Source organism: Sarcophilus harrisii, chromosome 4 (assembly GCF_902635505.1).
Source record: "Sarcophilus harrisii chromosome 4, mSarHar1.11, whole genome shotgun sequence".
Classification (NCBI taxonomy): Eukaryota; Metazoa; Chordata; class Mammalia; order Dasyuromorphia; family Dasyuridae; genus Sarcophilus; species Sarcophilus harrisii.
Window position 1 is genome coordinate 26,118,188 of NC_045429.1, and position 16,700 is coordinate 26,134,887.

The window sequence follows — 16,700 nt, forward strand, 5'->3', positions numbered from 1 at the left end:
AATTGGGGTTAAGTGACTTGCCCAGGGTCACACAGCTAGGAAGTGTCAAGTGTCTGAGGCCAGATTTGAACTTAAGTCTTCCTGACTTCAGGGCTGGTGCTCTATCCACTGCACCACCTAGCTGCCCCTTTCCCTATTTTTTTTTCAGATAGCTTATATAGTATTGGAATTAATTGTTCTTTTAATGTTTGGTGGAATTCACATGTAAATCCATCTGGCCCTGGAGATTTTTTCTTAGGGAGTTGGTTAATAGCTTATTCTATTTCTTTTCTAAAATGGGACTCTTTAAATAATTTATTTCCTCTTCTGTTAACCTGGAGAATCTATATTTTTGTAGATATTCCTCCATTTCACTTAGATTATCAAATTTATTGGCATAAAGTTGGGCAAAATAACTCCTAATTATTGCTCTAATTTCCTCTTCATTGGTGGAAAGTTCTTCCTTTTCATTTTTGAGACTAAAAATTTGATTTTCTTTTTTCCTTTTTCTAATCAAATTAACTAAAGGTTTATTTATTTTGTTGGTTTTTTTCATAAAGTCAAATCTTAGTTTTATTTATTAATTCAACAGTTTTATTATTTTCAATTTTATTAATCTCTCCTTTTATATTCAGAATTTCAAATTTGGTATTTGAGGGTTTTTAATTTGTTCTTTTTTTAACTTTTTTAGTTGTAATTGCAATTCATTGATCTTTTATTTCTCTATTTTATGCAAGTAAGTATCTACAGATATAAAATTTCCCCTTATTACATCTTTGACTGCATCCTACAAATTTTGGTATGTTGTCTCATTATCGTCATTCTCTTGGATGAAATTATTGATTGTGCCTATGATTTGCTACTTCATCCATTCATTCTTTAGGATTAGATTATTTAATTTCCAATTACCTTCTGGTCTATTTTCTCCTGGTTTTATATTGCATGTGATTTTTATTGCATCACGATCTAAAAATCCATTTACTATTTCTGCCTTTCTGCATTTAATTTTGAGGGTTTTATGCCCTAACACATGGTCAGTTTTTGTATAAATTCCATAAACTGCTGAGAAAAAAGTAAACTCCTTTCTGTCTCCATTCAGTTTTCTCCAAAGATCTATCATATCTAATTTTTCTAACATTTTGTTTACCTCCTTAACGTCTTTCTTATTTATTTTGAGGTTCAATTTACCTAGTTTTGAGAGAGCAAGATTGAGATCTCCCATTTATAGTTTTGCTGTCTATTTCTTCTTGCATCTCTCAATTTCTCTTCTAGGAATTTGGATGCTATACCCTTTGGTGCATATAAGTTTAGTATTGATATTGCTTCATTATCTATGGTACTCTTTAGTAAGATATAGTTTCCTTCATTATCTCTTTTAATTAGAGCTCTCTTTGCTTTTGCTTGATCTGAGATCACGATTGCTACCCCTGCTTTTTTTTTTTTTTTACTTCACCTGAAGTATAATGGGTTCTGCTCCAGCCTTTACCTTTATTCTGTAGTTATTGCTCTGCTTTAAATATGTTTCTTGTAAATAACATAGTGTAGGATTCTGGCTTTTAATCCAATCTGCTATTTTTCGTTTTATGGGAGAGTTCACCCCCTTCACACTCATAGTTAAAATAACTAATTCTGTATTTCCTGTCATTTTATTTACCCTAAGTTATGCTTTTTCTCTTTCCTTTCCCCTTCCCTCCTCCCCAGTATTTTGCTTTTGATGATCCCCTCCCTCAAACACTCCTTTCCCTTTAGAGCCCCTCTCCCTTTTTTACACCTTTCCCTCATTACTTTTGTTTTCCCTTCTATTAATCTTTCCCTTTCTTTTCCCTCTTTCCCTCCCACTTCCATATAAGGTAAAACAAGTTTCTCTGTAAAACCTAATATATCTGATATTCTCTCTTAAAACCAAATCTGATGAGAGCAAGATTGACACAATGCTTATCCTCTCCCCCTTTTCCCTCAACTATAATAAGTTTTCTTTGCCTCTTCATGAGATGTAATTTTCCTTATTTTATCCCCTTTTTCCAGTATGATTTCCTTTCCATCTCTAGTTTTTTTTCATATTATCATAGTAAAATCAAATTATACCCACATTCTCTAAGTATACCCATAACAGAAATATAGTTTTCAAGAGTTCTTTCCTTTTTACCTTTTTATGCTTCTCTTGAGTTCTGTGTTTGGAGCTCAAATTTTTTATTCAGTTCTTGTCTTTTTATTAGAAATAGGTGAAATCCACCTATATCATTGAATGTTCATCTTCTTCCCTGAAAGATGATGCTCATTTTAGCTGGATAGCTTATTCTTGGCTGTAATCCAAGTTCCTTTGCCTTCTGGAATATCAGAATCCAGGCTCTTCTATCCTTTAAGGTGGGAAACTGCTAGGTCTTGGGTAATCCTAATTGTGGCTCCTCAGTATTTAAATTTTTTTTCTGGCTGCTTGCAATATCTTTTCTTTGGTATAATAGTTCTGAAATTTATCCACAATATTGCTTGGGGATTTACTTTTGGGGTCTCTTTCAGGAGGTGATTAGTGGATTCTTCTTGATGGCTATTTTACCTTCTGATTCTAAAATATTAGGGCATTTTTTTATGATTTCCTGTAACATAATGTCTGGGTTCTTTTTTTCATCATGGCTTTCAGGAAATCAAATCATCCCTAGATTGGCTCTCCTAAACCTATTTTCCAGGTCAGTTGTTTTTCATAGGAGATATTTCATATTTTCTTCTATTTTTCATTTCTTTGTTTTAGCTTGACTGATTCTTGAAATCTTATTGAATCATTCACTTCCATTTGTTCAATTCCAATTTTTAGTATATTATTTTCTTCTGTTACCTTTTTTAGCTTCTTTTGAAATTGGCCAATTATTTTTTGTTCATTGAATTCTTTTTCCATTTTTTCCATTCTTTCTTGCAATGATCTCATTTCATTTCACCATTTTTCTTTTAATTCTCTTTTAAGAGCTTTTATGCATTCTTCGAAGAAAGCCTTGTGAAATTGGAAACTAGCTCATGTCTCTCTTTGAGACTTCATCTGGAGTTGTTTTGCCTTTAGGAACTTCAGGAGTTGAGGTCTGTTCTTCTCTCTCTCATAAAAGTTTTCTGTGGTGAGAGTTCTTTTTTGTTTTTTATTCATTTTTTTTAAGGCTTGAGCTCTGTTCAATGCAAAGGAGGTTCAGCTGCTTTAATTTACCCTGGGGCAGTTCTGCTGATTGATTTTCTTCCTGTGCTGGGTAATGGCAGCTAGGTCCGGCATTCTTCTGGGGCTCAGTGGTTTTCAATTTGTCTTTTACAAAAGGCAAATCTACCAGACCACCTGCTTGCAACCAGGATAGAGCAGCCTGAGAGGCTCCCAGAAGATTCCCAGGTGTGGAAGCTGCAACGCTCAGACACTCACCTCACCTTCTTGCCCTGGCTCCCTGTGCTGCGATCTGGGCTCAGCAGGCTTGTCCCCCTGCCCGATTGAAGTTCTTCCAAGGTAACTTCTTCTGGGCATGTGTTATATTCCAAATATTGGTGGGTTCTTTGCCTCCAGAACCAGTTTAGAGGCTTAATCTGCTCTTGGTTTGAGAGGAGGTCACAGAGAATCTTGTCTGCTCTCTGCCATTTTCTCTGTGCCTCATGTGCTTATTGTTTATAAGGACTTGTCTTTCTTTCTTTTGTGGGGAAAATTGGGATAGAAGTGTAGTAGAAAACCCAATGTTATTGTTTACAAAGAATGAATGGAGGTTATGTTGATGTCATTGTGTAGATTGTTCTCTTGATTCTGCTCTCTTCATTTAGTATCAGTTTATACAAGTCTTTCCAGGTTTCTCTGAAACCATCCTCTTCATCATTTCTTTTAGAACAATAGCATTCCTCATATTAAGACATCATAATTTTTTCAGTCATTCCCCATGGGCATTCTCCTTAGTTTCTAATTCTTTGGTACCACAAAAAGAGGTGATATAAATATTTTTTGTACATACAGGTTTTGTTCTCCTTTGATCTCTTTTAGGTTTATAATAGACTTTGTGGCAGTATTGTTAGGTCAAAAAGTGTACATAATTTAATAGCTTTTTGGCTTAGTTTTATATTGCTTTCCAGAAGAGTTGGGTCAGCTGTGCATTACTGTATCTGTTTTGTAACTGCCCTTTCATCATTTGTCTTTTTTTATCATCTTTTCCAATCTCTCTGATATGAGGTGGTAATTATTAGTGATTCAGAGCATTTTTTCAGGTGACTATTATAGCTTAGGATTCTTTCTCCAAAAACTGCTTCATATCCTTTGATCATTTAGCTATTAAGGAAGGGCTGTTTTTAAAAAAAATATGACTCAAGTCCCTATATATCTTAGAGATGAATCTTCTGTGAGAGAAATTTGCTGCAAAGATATTTTCCTCAATTTCCTGCTTCCCTTCTAATTTTAGTTGCATTGGTTTTATTTTTGCAAAACTTTTTAACTTTATGTAATCAAAAATGATCCATTTAACCTCCTGTGAAGCCCTCTCTGTTTTGGTTTGATTATTCAGTGTTTCTTTAGTCATAGACCTGGCAAGTAATTTCTTCCATCTTTTACTAATTTGCTTATGATGTCACTCTTTATGTCTAAATTGCATACTCATTTTGTTAATATAAAATATGAGATATCGATCCATACCTACACTCTGACAGACTAATTTCTAGTTTTTTTTTTAAATAGATTTTGTTGAATAGTGAGCTCTTATTCCAATAACAGGGATTTTTTAAAAAATCACATTAAATTATTGTACTCATTTGCTTTTGTACATTGTATATTTAATTTGTTCTACTGATCACCTCTGTTTTTATATAAAATGTTTTTATGATAATTGCTTTATATTATCATTTGAGATAGATCCTGCTAGGCCTTTTTCCTTTCCTCTTTTCTTTTGAATTCATTCCCTTGATATTCTTTGTTTTTTGTTCCTCCAATTCAGTTTTGTTAATATTTTCCCTAGTTTTATAAAGTAATTCCTTGATAGTTTGATTGGTATGGCACTGAATAATTACATTAATTTAGATAGTATTGTCATTTTTATTATATCTGTTCAGAAAACTCATAAACAATTAATATTTCTCCATTTATTTGTGTCTATTGTTATTTTGTGCCAAGTGTTTTGCATTCATATAGATCCTATGCATATCTTGGCAGGTAGATTCCCCAGTATGTTATATTGCCCATAGTTACTTTAAATGGAGTTTTTATTTTTCTTTCTATTTCTTCCTGCTGGATTTTGTGGGTAATATAAAAAAAATGATGATAATTTTTATATATGTTAGCTTTCTATGCTGTAAATTTGCTGAAGTTGGTAATTATTTTTATTAGTTTTTTTATTTGACTCTAGGATTCTCTAGATAAACATCATATCCTCTGTGCAAAGTGATAATTTTGTTTCCTCCTTGCCTATGTTTATTCCTCCAATTTCTTTTTCATCTTTTATCATTATAGCTGGCATTTGTGGTACAGAACTGTATGGTAATAGTGATAATGGACATCCTTGTTTCACCTCTGCTCTTACTGGAACAGCTTCTAACTTGTCTCCATTAAAGATAACGTTTGGTCTTGATTTTAGATAGATACTGCCTATTATTTGATGAAAACCCCTTATTGTGGCTTTCCCCAGCAGCATCTGGTTTGTTCTAGGTCTTTATAGAAGTCTAGGGGAAGAATTAAAGTCCTATGCTTCTTCTCACTCTGCCATCTTGAGGCCTCCTCCCTTAATCTACTTTTAAGGGAGGGGGGAAATTCTTAACCAGACAAGAGACAGGAGAGATCACAATAGATAAAGTAGATCATTTCTTTACATTAAAGAATTTACCTTATTTATGTGAATAAAGCAAATATAGCTCGGATAAGAAAGTCAGATGGTAGAAAAAAAGCTTTGCATCTAATAATTCTGATTAGGGGTCTGATGTCAGTCAGGAATCGTTTTTAAATGCTTTCTGTGTGCCAAGTACTGTTCTGAGCATGGGGATGCTAAGGTAAGGACAGCCCGATGACTATGGAGGGGAGGCCCACGATTGCAGAGTTCCCAGGTGTAAGGTCGTGCAGCCCTGGGCTGGAGCGGCTGCTGTGGGAGGGAAGAGGAGGGGACATCCATGAGCGATGTTATAGAGGTCGAAATGGTAAGAGTTGACCAGAGATCGACTATACTGGGTGATCTTGAACGAAGGGTTATCTTGGGAACAAGATTGAAGTTGCAGACTGGGTTGATTGGGAGCATGTGGTTTTAGACATAGACATAGACAGTTTTTGAGTTAAGAATTACAAATCATGATAAAATTTGACATGAAAGAGTTTTCCCATCACTGAGAAAAGAAATGCAGACCGGGACATTCAACGGATTGGCAAAGGTGGCGAGAGATGGGAAGGGTTCATGCTGGAGGGGGAGTAGAGGGATGAGGGCACTAACATGCTTCAGTCAGCCAGCACATGTTGAGTAAGTGCCAGGCTAAGTTCTGGGAAAAGAACAAGAAGCCAAAGACCTGCCTTCAAGGAGCTCACAAGCTAACAATTCTGGAAAGCAGTGTGGAATTCTCTCCTTACACAGGGCCTGAAATGCCCTTTGACATAGAGATTCCATTGCTAGGCTTGTGTTCCGGGACAGAAAATTCCTGGAGACACTGACATATCAACAGCAGGGTATTTTGTGGTTGCGAAGAGTTGGAAGCCGATTAGATCCCCATCAACTGGTGAATGCCTAAAACAGATTGTGAGTAAGAAAATAATATAATATTCCTATGCTGTAAGAAAAAAAAAACATGAAAATACTGAGAAGCAAGTAAAGTCTTACATGAACTGATGGTATATGAAGATGAGCCATTAAAAGTATTTCCTCCCCTCCTTCTTTCCCCCCCTCTCCCTTCCCCCTTATCCCCCCGCCCCGTATCTGACTGTCTCTCTCTCTGACTCTCTTGTCTCTCTCTTTTTCTCTCTGTGTCTCTTCCCCCCCCCCCATCTCTCTTCTTATCTCTCTCCATCTCTCTCTTAGAATGTTTATAATAATATAGTTGGACCGGTATGAATAGGTGAGAACCAATGTTGAAAATAAATAAATGTGTGTGTGTGTGTGTGTGTGTGTGTGTGTGTGTGTGTGTGTCTGTGTCTGTGTCTGTGTCTGTGTGATTTTTCAGTAGAGAGGGCAGCCAGGTAGTTCAGTGGATAGAAGACTGGGCCTAGGGTCAGGAAGACTCCTCTTCCTAAGTTCAAATGCAGTCCCAGACACTTCCTAGCTGTGTGACGCTGGGCAAGTCATGTCACCCTGTTTGTCTCAGTTTCCTCATCTGTAAAAAGAGCTGGAGAAGGAAATGGCCAACAGCTCCAATGTCTCTGCCAAGAGAATCTGAAATGATGTCATGGAGAGTCAGACATGATTGCAGAAACTAAGCAGAGTAATTGGATTTGGAGTTGGAAGGGAGATTTGGCACCTCTTATGAGCCCTTAGGTGCAAATGACGAGAAAGAGGGGCCTCGGAGTGGGGACTTGGGGTCAGGGAAAGCAGGATTGGGCAGTCTGGGTTTGGGCGTGGGAGCAGAGTTGTTCCAAGGTCCTGATGACCAAGTCTCAGGGGGACAGGCCCCAGATTGTGCTCCTCGTTGTCCCTACGCAGGTAAGTCATTGTCAGCCTCTCAAAGATTTCCACTGGCCAAGGGAGGAGGAGGCTGCCCACTTGTTCGGGGCAGTGCCCAGGCTCTGGGCTCCTGAGGAGAGCCCCAGCTGGGCAGCCCCAAAGAAATGGAAATATAGGGAGGCTCAGATAGCTTTGCATTTTCAGAAGTCCCCTTGTGGCCAGCAGGGATTCTTCACTGTGCATTGGGGACCTGCTGTCTGGTTACTGGGCATCCCCAATGTGGTGGTTGGGGTGTAGTCTTACGTCAAGGAGTCCTAGATTCAAACCCTGGCCCTGGCCTGACTGTGGGAGCCTGATAAGTCTGGGGATTTCTCTGGGCTTTGGTTTCCATATCTATGCTCTTGGAGGGAGAAGCCCTGTAGGACAGAGGTCACTGGAGGGCCCGCTTTGGGGCTGTGCCCTACACTGCAGGCTCGGCGGTCCTTGTAGGGCTCGGCGCATCTCTTGCAGAGGGATGGCTGGGGTCGCCAGGCTGGCAGTCGTGCAGTCGTGATGTCTGCAGGTGGTTACATCGCACTTGTCTCCATGCTTGTTCCTAGGGAATCTCGGCCGTGTGGACCACGTGTCTGAGTTTGAATATGACCTCTTCATCAGGCCCGACACCTGCAACCCACGCTTCAGAGTCTGGTTCAACTTCACTGTGGAAAACGTGAAAGAATCCCAGGTAAGTGGAGTCTCGGAGCTCCCTTCAGCCTTGTTTGGGTGAGCGGGAAATTGGTTTTGTTTCTTTAAAGAATTTCCTGGCTTTGTTATGGGAAATAGGCTTGTGTTTAGAAATAATCACAAATACTCTTGCAGACCCAAGGAAGGGCCCGAATGACGGCATAAAAATGGGCATGTTCTGTAAATAGCGATAATTTGTGAATGCTTACCGTGCAGTTACCGTGTCACAGAGACACACAAGCTGAAGGGCGGAAGGACCACCAGGGCCCGAGGCGGGGCTCTCTGCTGGCAGCCAGGCCCTAAGGAGATGGCCTGGTCAAGTGGGGTCCCGAGTGGATAGTGGGCCCCTGGCACCGCAAGGAATGGCTCCTTCCAGAGAGCTCGCCCAAAGCATTCTGCTGTCCCCTCTCCACCTGGGCCGTGGTCAACACTCCAGTCACCGCCGGCTGGTTTTGTCATCAGCCGATCTTGGCAGACTTCTTTCTGAACCCAGGTCTCTTTTGTGCCTTGGGTATTGAACTGGAGGGTGAGCCCAGGACTGAAGGTTTGGGTCAGGGGATTGGGAGTCCAAAGGTACATGAAAAAGGGGGGCTCTGCTGGCTCCTGGATGGCCTGAGGGAGACTTTGGCCTCCTGGAGTCCAGGTCATTCTCTTTAAAGTAACTCTGCCCACTCACCACCTCCTGATCTGGTGGAAGGGACAAAAGGCAGAAGTGCCCTCTGGTAGCTCCTTCTGATTAGGCATTGTGTAGAGCATGGAGAGTTAGTACCCCCTGAATTCAGACTGGCAGCAAGTCTCTGCTTGGGGTCCCCGGGAGCTCCCACAAGATTTACCTGATGGGAGCCGAGCGTATGAATGGGAGGACGGAGCCTTGGGCCTGCCTTCCTGGCTCTGTTCCTCACCCTGTCTCCCTTTCCCAGCATATTGGGCCCTCCATATTGCTGCTGGAACCATGAGCAGGCTTATCGGCCTGAGCTTTATCAGACCTTTTTTGTGGAGCGGAGCCGGGGGGTCCAGGCCCCAGGCGAGTGGGCACCTGTGTCTGGAGGCCTAGAGATGGGCTGGGGAGATAGGCCGCCTCTGGGAAGCACACAGGATATTGGTTTTCACGGCTGTCTACGTGGAGGTGAAATGGCGTGCCTGGGAAGTTGGACTTGGGAGCGCTGCTCGCCGGATGCGTCATTCTCTAATCTTTCTCATCTGTCCAATTTCCGTTGCAGTGAGACCTGCAGAAATGTAATCTAGCCGGGCTTTATTGGGATTGGGCTCTGGGAGGGAGGAGGAAGGTGGCCCACAGCACATACCGGGAGTGACTGGCACCCCGGCACAGGCGGCTCTGAGCCAAGGGGCTGGGCCCAACAAGTCGTTTCTGAAACAGTACTTTTGTGAAAGTCTGTGAAAGCCACGCTTCCTGCCACATTGGTGGAAAAGTAACCCTCTCCCCCCGGCTCCGGCGTTCAGTATTCCTGCGTGACATTAAATTTCTTTCTGATGTGCTGTGACAGCGATGGTGTGAGCCGAAAGCCAATAGGTCCATTAATGGGCACATGAGATGGTTCCAGCCCGGAGGGGGGCAGACAGAGTGTCTCAGCCAGTGGTGGATGGAAGCTTTCTGGCTCCCGGCCACCCCAGTGCTGCCCAGAAGACTTCTCCCTTTGCTCTTTCCTCCTTTCCTTGTCAACTCCCTTGAGATCTCTGCCACGCGCTGGGGTGCCCGAGGATTTAGTACAGAAAAAACAGAGAATGTTGTTTGTTTTTTTTTTTTGAGCAGGGCCCTGGGACTACATGAAGTGATTCCTTTTGTGAATCTTTCTTGCGTTTACCCCAAAGCTGACAGAGCCTTGGGCTGTCTCTTAGAGCCCTGACTTCTGGGACTAATTTTGCCCCCGAGTCACTGGGCTACTTTGGACATGTCTCCTGCTCTCTCTGGGGCCGACCCATAAGGTACCTAAAATCCCTTCCATCCCCAAATCTCACAGTCTCTGTGTACGGAAAAGAATCCCAGGTGAGACAGGAGAATGATTGCCCGAGTGCCCTCCTCTGCCAAAGGAGAGAGGCGGATTAGGGGCCTCCTAAATTCTGTCCTGCTCTGACATTCTGTGCGGCCAAGGTGAGAGGTTCTGTTTGGTACAGAGGTCAGGTCACGCCCGTCAGTCACTGAGAGAAGGAAGGAGAAGGAGGGTCTTGGGCTCAGGCCTCTCCCAGGATGTCTCACTTTCTTGGCTGACAATGTAAGCATGTATTTATGGCCGGGATTTGGGGCCCTGCTCCAGCCTTTCCTAAGGCCCAGCCAGCCCAGAGCTCCTGTCCTGTCTGTTGCCTTTGCCCCCCCCAAGCTTGGCCGGCCCCCTGCCTGACCCTGGATGTCCCCTTGCTGCCTGTGCCCACCACTGGATTTAGGCTGGCAGAGTCCCCACCCATAGTGGGACCCAAGGGTTTCTTTGTTCTGAGGTTTGAGAATCCAATTGGAAAGGGCCACATTGAGCTGCCCTCTTGCAGGGGCTCAGGTTAGGCAGGGAGTCTGTTGCCATCAGAAAGGACAGAGCATCTGGCAGGAGAGAGACTTCCCCAAAGTGGGCCTAGGCTGTGTCTCAGGCAAACGCTTTCCCGGCCACATTTTCCTTCAGAGTAGGTTTGCTGCAGGACGGCCTTTTGGCAGGGGGACTGAGCTTTGGCTGCATTTCCTCCTCAGGGGGCCAGCTCTAGGGTTTTTAAGTGGAATATTCCCCCAGTGCTCCCCAACAGGGAATGATTGAGGCAGCACTTTTCGGTAGGGCCCAGATTTGACCCACTTGAGGTCCTTTTCAGAAGGATATTTGGTCTCTAGGGAACCTGGGGTGAGCTGCAGAATTAGGCCTGGAGCCAGACAATTTGCATTTTGAAAAATGGCTAGTCAGGTTGTCACTGACTCTGCCCCTGGAGCCGGGACATGGCTCTGGGCCTGGGATGAGTAGGACATGGAGGCGGCTGGGCACCAGGGGCCGAGAGAGAGAAGATCCAGGGAGGACTCGGCAGCTGGAGAGGGGGCCGAGCCGAGCCAGAACTGAGGGCCTCACTGGCTCAGGCCACCCAGCTGGTACAGGCCGTCCTGAATGGGCCCAGCCTAGTAGCTGATGGGGGATATCACTGGCCGTCCCCCAATAGCTTGGGTCCTTTGCAGGCAGTGTGTGAGTGCCCCTTCATTGTAACTCCTCCACCCTGGGCTTGCGTGGTCCTTTTGGGGGCTTGGGACAGAGAGAGCCCAAAGTGGGGGCTTTGAAAAAGACCTAATCCTGAACTTTGGGAGGAGGGGCTGGGGAAATGGCCTCCTTCCTGACAAAGCAGGACTGTGGTAACCCAGCAGCTTCCTGCTCATATCTCTGGTGAGACCTCCTTTCTCTCTTGTCCCAAGGAATAGCAGACAGGCCCGGGAGCTTGGGATCTGAAAGGGAGCTACGGCCCTCCTGCCAGGGGCCTGAGGCTCAGCACTGGTGACCCCAGAGCCGGCCCATCATGGCAGGAGGGGTGGGGAGGATTGGGGAGCAAAGGCCCCCTCTCTTAGCAGCCGAGAAGAACCTGAGGCCATCAGGAGAAAGGAGAAGGGCACTGTGAGCCAGTGCCACAGGGAGGGCCTTGGGTCAGCTGCCCAGGCTGTGACTTGGAGGCAGGAAGACATGGCTCCAAAGGGCTCCCTCACAGCTTCTGTGTACATTTCAGAACCTCCCAGCTTCCACTGTATGTTCTGCAAAAGGACCTCCCAGGAGGGTCCCTCATGGGCCCTGGGACAGCCAAGCTCCTGCTTCTCTCAGGTCTTCTGAGCCCGTCCACTCTTTGGCTCCGCCTTTTTGGGAGGTGGGGGCGGGGCTGTCTCATCTATTCATTCTCATGGCTTAGCCCCCATCCTCCCCAGGGGACTGTTCCCTTTTATCCAACACTTGCTCCGGTTCCTGCCCTTGGGAGAATTTGAGGGCCCTGCCCCAGGATTTTTACTCTTGGCACCTGGGAGGAGCTTCTACAGGAAAGCCAGCTCTCACATTGCATGCTGGGAATCTGAGAAAGGTGAGAGTTGTCTCTTGGCCCGTACCTGCCCTCAGGCCTGTAGAAGCACCGTTCACAGTGCTTTCCTCCCTCCTTCTCTTCCTCCCTCCTTCTCTTCCTCCCTCCCTTCCTTCCTCCTTCCCCTTATTCTCTTCTTCCCTTCTGTCCTCTCCTTTGTCCTTTAATGATAGACGAGGGGACGGGGATGGGCTCCATTTCTACCTTGCCTCCCAGTCTCTTGGGTTCCCCGTGTGGGTGCCGGCCTTGGCCCAGCGAGGGTCAATCGTAGCCCGGCGTGGGTCAGTTGTAGCCCCTCCGCAGCTCAGAACGTCCAGACTCCCCCCCCCCCCCCCCCCGCGGCGCCGGGCTCCATGCGGGCCCCCCCCCCCCCCCGCCCGACCCCCCCCCCCCCCCCCCCCCCCCCCATGTGGGATGGTTCTCAAGGACGGCCCCTGGCTCTGGCGGCCTTGTGCAGAACAGCAGCGCCTCCATCCGTGGGCTCCCAGCAGCTTTGGCTTGTGCGTTGGGCTGGGCGTCCACCTCGGCTCCCCGTGGTGCCGTCTCTCAGGTCGTCGTGTGCCCGGTACCAGGAAGCCTCCTTTGTGCCTCTGTCCGGCCAGGAGCCTTGCTCCCTCCGGGGCTTCTTCTCCGTCTTTGTGTGAGAATCTTCTGGCCAAACAATTAAAAAAATCCCTAAATTTAGAGTGGATGCTTATTGTGACATAAACTTATAAATATTGCTGTGGCAACATAAATAAAACACAGATGTAGAAAGGGAGGAAGAGCACTATGCAAATGAGGCTCTGGCTCCTAGAACATGTCGGGCTAGATGAGCTCGCGAGCTGTGCCGGGCTCCTGCATGCTGATTTACTGCCAGCCAACGAGAGATTGATATTCAAATTTTATGCAAAGTTCCACTGAGAGACTTGCCTTGATGGAAAACAAAAATCTGTGATGAGAAGAGACAGCTCCAGCCAGGAAGGAGCCTGGCTGGGGGGGTGGGGAGGGGGCTGGGCCGGCTCCAGGCTCCCTTCCCCGGCGGGGCCTCAGGGCCCACACCAGCCTGCCTCCCCTGGCACGGTGGGATCCCCTTACCCGGGCCTTCTCCTCCCATCCTCAGCCACCCTGGGGGACAGAGGGCGCTGTGACCGCCATTGACACAGGAGGAGCCCAGAGATTAAGTGACTTGCCCAGGATCACTCCACTAGTACAGATTTGAACTCAGGTCTCCTTTGCTCCAAGTCACTGCCTTTAAGAAAACCTGGGTGGGCTTTGTTTTTATGTTGTTTTCATTTTGGAAGATAACTCATTCTTCCTTACCCACGGAACCATCGCCTGAAACAAAGAATCAAGAGAAGAGGGAGGCAGTTCAGCAAAAAGCCAGCACAGATGGGCACAGAGTGCAGAGGGGGGACCAAAGGAGAAGGTGTTTAGGAATCACAGGGCCTGGGTTCAGAATCTCCTCTGTGATCATGATGAAGGGAAAGGAAACAGAATAGGCATTTATTAAGCACCCACTGTGAACTCTCATTTAATCCTTACAACTGCCCTGGGAAGTAGGGACTGTTTCTATCCCATTCTACAGAGAAGGAGATTGAGGAGATTGAAGTGACCCACTGAGCCAGCTGAGCAACTTGGAGAGCTGGCTTTCCTCGGCTCCCCTGCGAAACGAGGAGGTATCTCCCTTGGACATTGGTCTGTGATCCCTAGGGAGGGGTGACGGTGTGCCCATAAAGCCCCCGCTTTCTCTCTCTCTGCTCTGGGTCGGTTCAGTTGTGGCCCTTTCCCCGCTCTGCTTCGTTCCTTCTCCTTCAGGTCCTCACAGTTGTGGCTTTTGCTGTTCCTGGCCACATGCTTAGCCCACCTTGTTTGGCCCTCTCTGCTGAGGGGACCCTTTGCGTCCGGTTCTTTGCTGCTGTTGCTTCATCCTTCGTTCTTGAAGAGCACAATAACATGGTGGGGATGGGGGGAGGGGGGAAGGGTGATGCTGGAGCACACAAGGGAGGGGGACTGAAGTGAGTGAGCGCGGGACCAGGGCAGCGGCCCCACCTTCCCTCCAGAGCCCCTGTGACAGGGGCCAGCCAGGACGCCTGGGAAGGGCCGGGATGCATGGGGAGACCGGGCCCTTTCTAAGCTGAGGTCTCTGGCAGGTCTCGGCCTGACTGAGCCGCCCCCCTTCACTGGTTGCTGTGGGTGGCAGCTGAGGCAAAGGAGCTGCTCTTTCACCCAGTCACAAAACCTGGCGCTCAAGAGAGGCCTTAACAGATAGTTGTCCATCCTCTCTTCTGTGCAGAAGTGGGGGACCCGCGGGTACCCCAGATCTAGAGAAGATGAGGCACCTGCCCTTATGTAGTGGGGTGGGAGGGACTTCAGAGGAAGCCCCTCTGCTGTCCTTGTAAGAGCTGTGGAGCACTCCTTCCCCTTGGGCGCCTAAAGACCTCTGGGAAGCAAGAACCACCGGCCTCCCTGGGGCTGCTTTAGTTGCTAGGAAGTTTTTCTTGCAGTAAGCCCCAGTTTTATCCTTGGCAGCTTCCTCTCCTAACTCCTGGGGCCAAATAGAACAAAGCTGATCCTTCCTTCATCAATTCTTGAAGCCGGAGTCTTGGCCCCTCAGAACCTGCTCTTCCCCAGGCTAAACATCTTCATTTTCTTTAACTAATTCTCATAGGGCATGAAGCAGAAGTCCTTCACCATTGTGGGTGAATCAGTGAATAAAAAAAGCTTTTAATAAGCTCTCATTATGTGTCAAACACTGATCTAAACACTAGGAACAGGAATCAAAAAGTGACATAACCAGGAACTCGCATTCTAAGGGGAGAGACAGCAAAGGGATTAGGAGGGGTCTGCAGCCAGGAATGGCCAGAGCTTTTGGGAGCAAAAGCTGGGGAGGGAGGGGGTCCCTATTCCTCAGTCACACCAAGTTACATCAGGTCAAGTCAGGAATCCTTTATTAAACACTGACCCTGGGTCAGGCGCTCTGCGAAGCGCTGGGGACAGAAGCACAAGGCCAAAGCCAGATTGTCCCTGTCCTTCAGGAGTTTACATTCTGATGAGCAAAGTTATGGTACGAGAGGAGCTAAAAACTGCTTTGGGGTGGGGGTGTGAGGGAAATAAGCAGCTGCCGGGCCCCGAGGAGCAAAAGCACAAGTGCCACCCCCAGCCCAGCCCGGCCTCAGGCCTAAGAGACAGTCATCTTTCAGCATGGACTGTGCTGGAGGCAGACTTGGGTTGCTGCTCATCTTGTCCACATGGATGAAAGCTTGCATGAGAAGTGCCGGGGATACTCTACACAGCTTCATCATCCTAGAGATGGACCGTCTGGCCAGCCCCTCCATTAAAAATCTGAGGCCCCATGCAGCCATGCAGACCGTCCAGGCTTGTTCCACTTTTTGGAGTGAAGGGGACCGGAGACCCAGGTGTTTCATCCTAACCCTTGTCACCGACGTCTTCAGGGGCGATGGCAGCAGCTGCCTGGGGGAGAGCCTAGGAGGGCCCCCCCTGCAAACTTTGATTGCATGAGATCTACAGAGAACAGAGAGCTGCTGGTAATTATGGACAGTATGAAGCAGAGGGTCTAGAGTGGACACAGAGGCTAGGTAGTGAAGAAAGTGAGAGCAGCTTTCTCAGGAAAGGGATTCAAAACTTTCAGAGCTAATGAATAGGACTAGTTAAAGGGGAATAGAGAAATGGGGCAGTCTGCTTTTGGGAGAGGGGGAGGCCAGGAAGGGAGGAGGGAATTAAATAACTAGATAAGAGCAAAAAAAGAACAACAAGGCAAAAGGAAAAGGGCTAAGAAACTGGAGGGGGTATTAAGGGTGGAAGGAAGAGAACCAGTAGGAATAGTGTCATCTTAAAAAGGAAGAAGGGGAAGGGAATAAGTATCTATATGGTGCCAACTCTGTATTCAGAATCAGGCTCAGTGCTTTACATATATTCTACTCAATCCTTACAACAACCCTGAGATGTAAGTGCTATTATAATCCTTACTTTACAGATGAGGAAATTGAAGTGGGTGGAATTTAAGTGACTTGCAAAGGATCACACAGCTAGTAAGTGTCTAAGATGGGATTTGAACTCGGGTCTTTCTTTGACTCTAGCCCCAGAAAGCTATGCAGTATACCACCTAGATATTTAGTTAATGTGATGGAAGGAATACAGTACTGTTTTATAGCATAAAAGAAGAAAAATCATGTTTTTTAAAAAAATCCAGTATTAGATACAAATAGAGGAAAATAAAAACTTAGGACATAACTTTCAATGTAAATGGATTAAATAATCCAATACAGTGAAAAAGAATGACAGATTGGATAAGAAAACAATATCCTAAAAAGTGTTTATTAAAAGCACATTTGAAAAACTCAAAATAAAACTGAAATAAAACATCAAGTGAATCTAGAAATCAAGAGTTGCAATCAT

The 16,700-nt window shown here is 46.0% G+C and overlaps 1 protein-coding gene across 1 annotated transcript in view; it reads left to right on the forward strand.

Moving 5' to 3' along the window:
• The window catches only part of LOC100928716 (BEN domain-containing protein 5), a 633,364-nt gene that overhangs the window by 188,544 nt on the left and 428,120 nt on the right, over positions 1-16,700 (forward strand). The window contains exon 3 of the mRNA XM_031969153.1: positions 8,144-8,268. Coding sequence (XP_031825013.1) covers positions 8,144-8,268 — 125 coding nt within the window. The remainder of the gene's footprint in view (positions 1-8,143; positions 8,269-16,700) is intronic.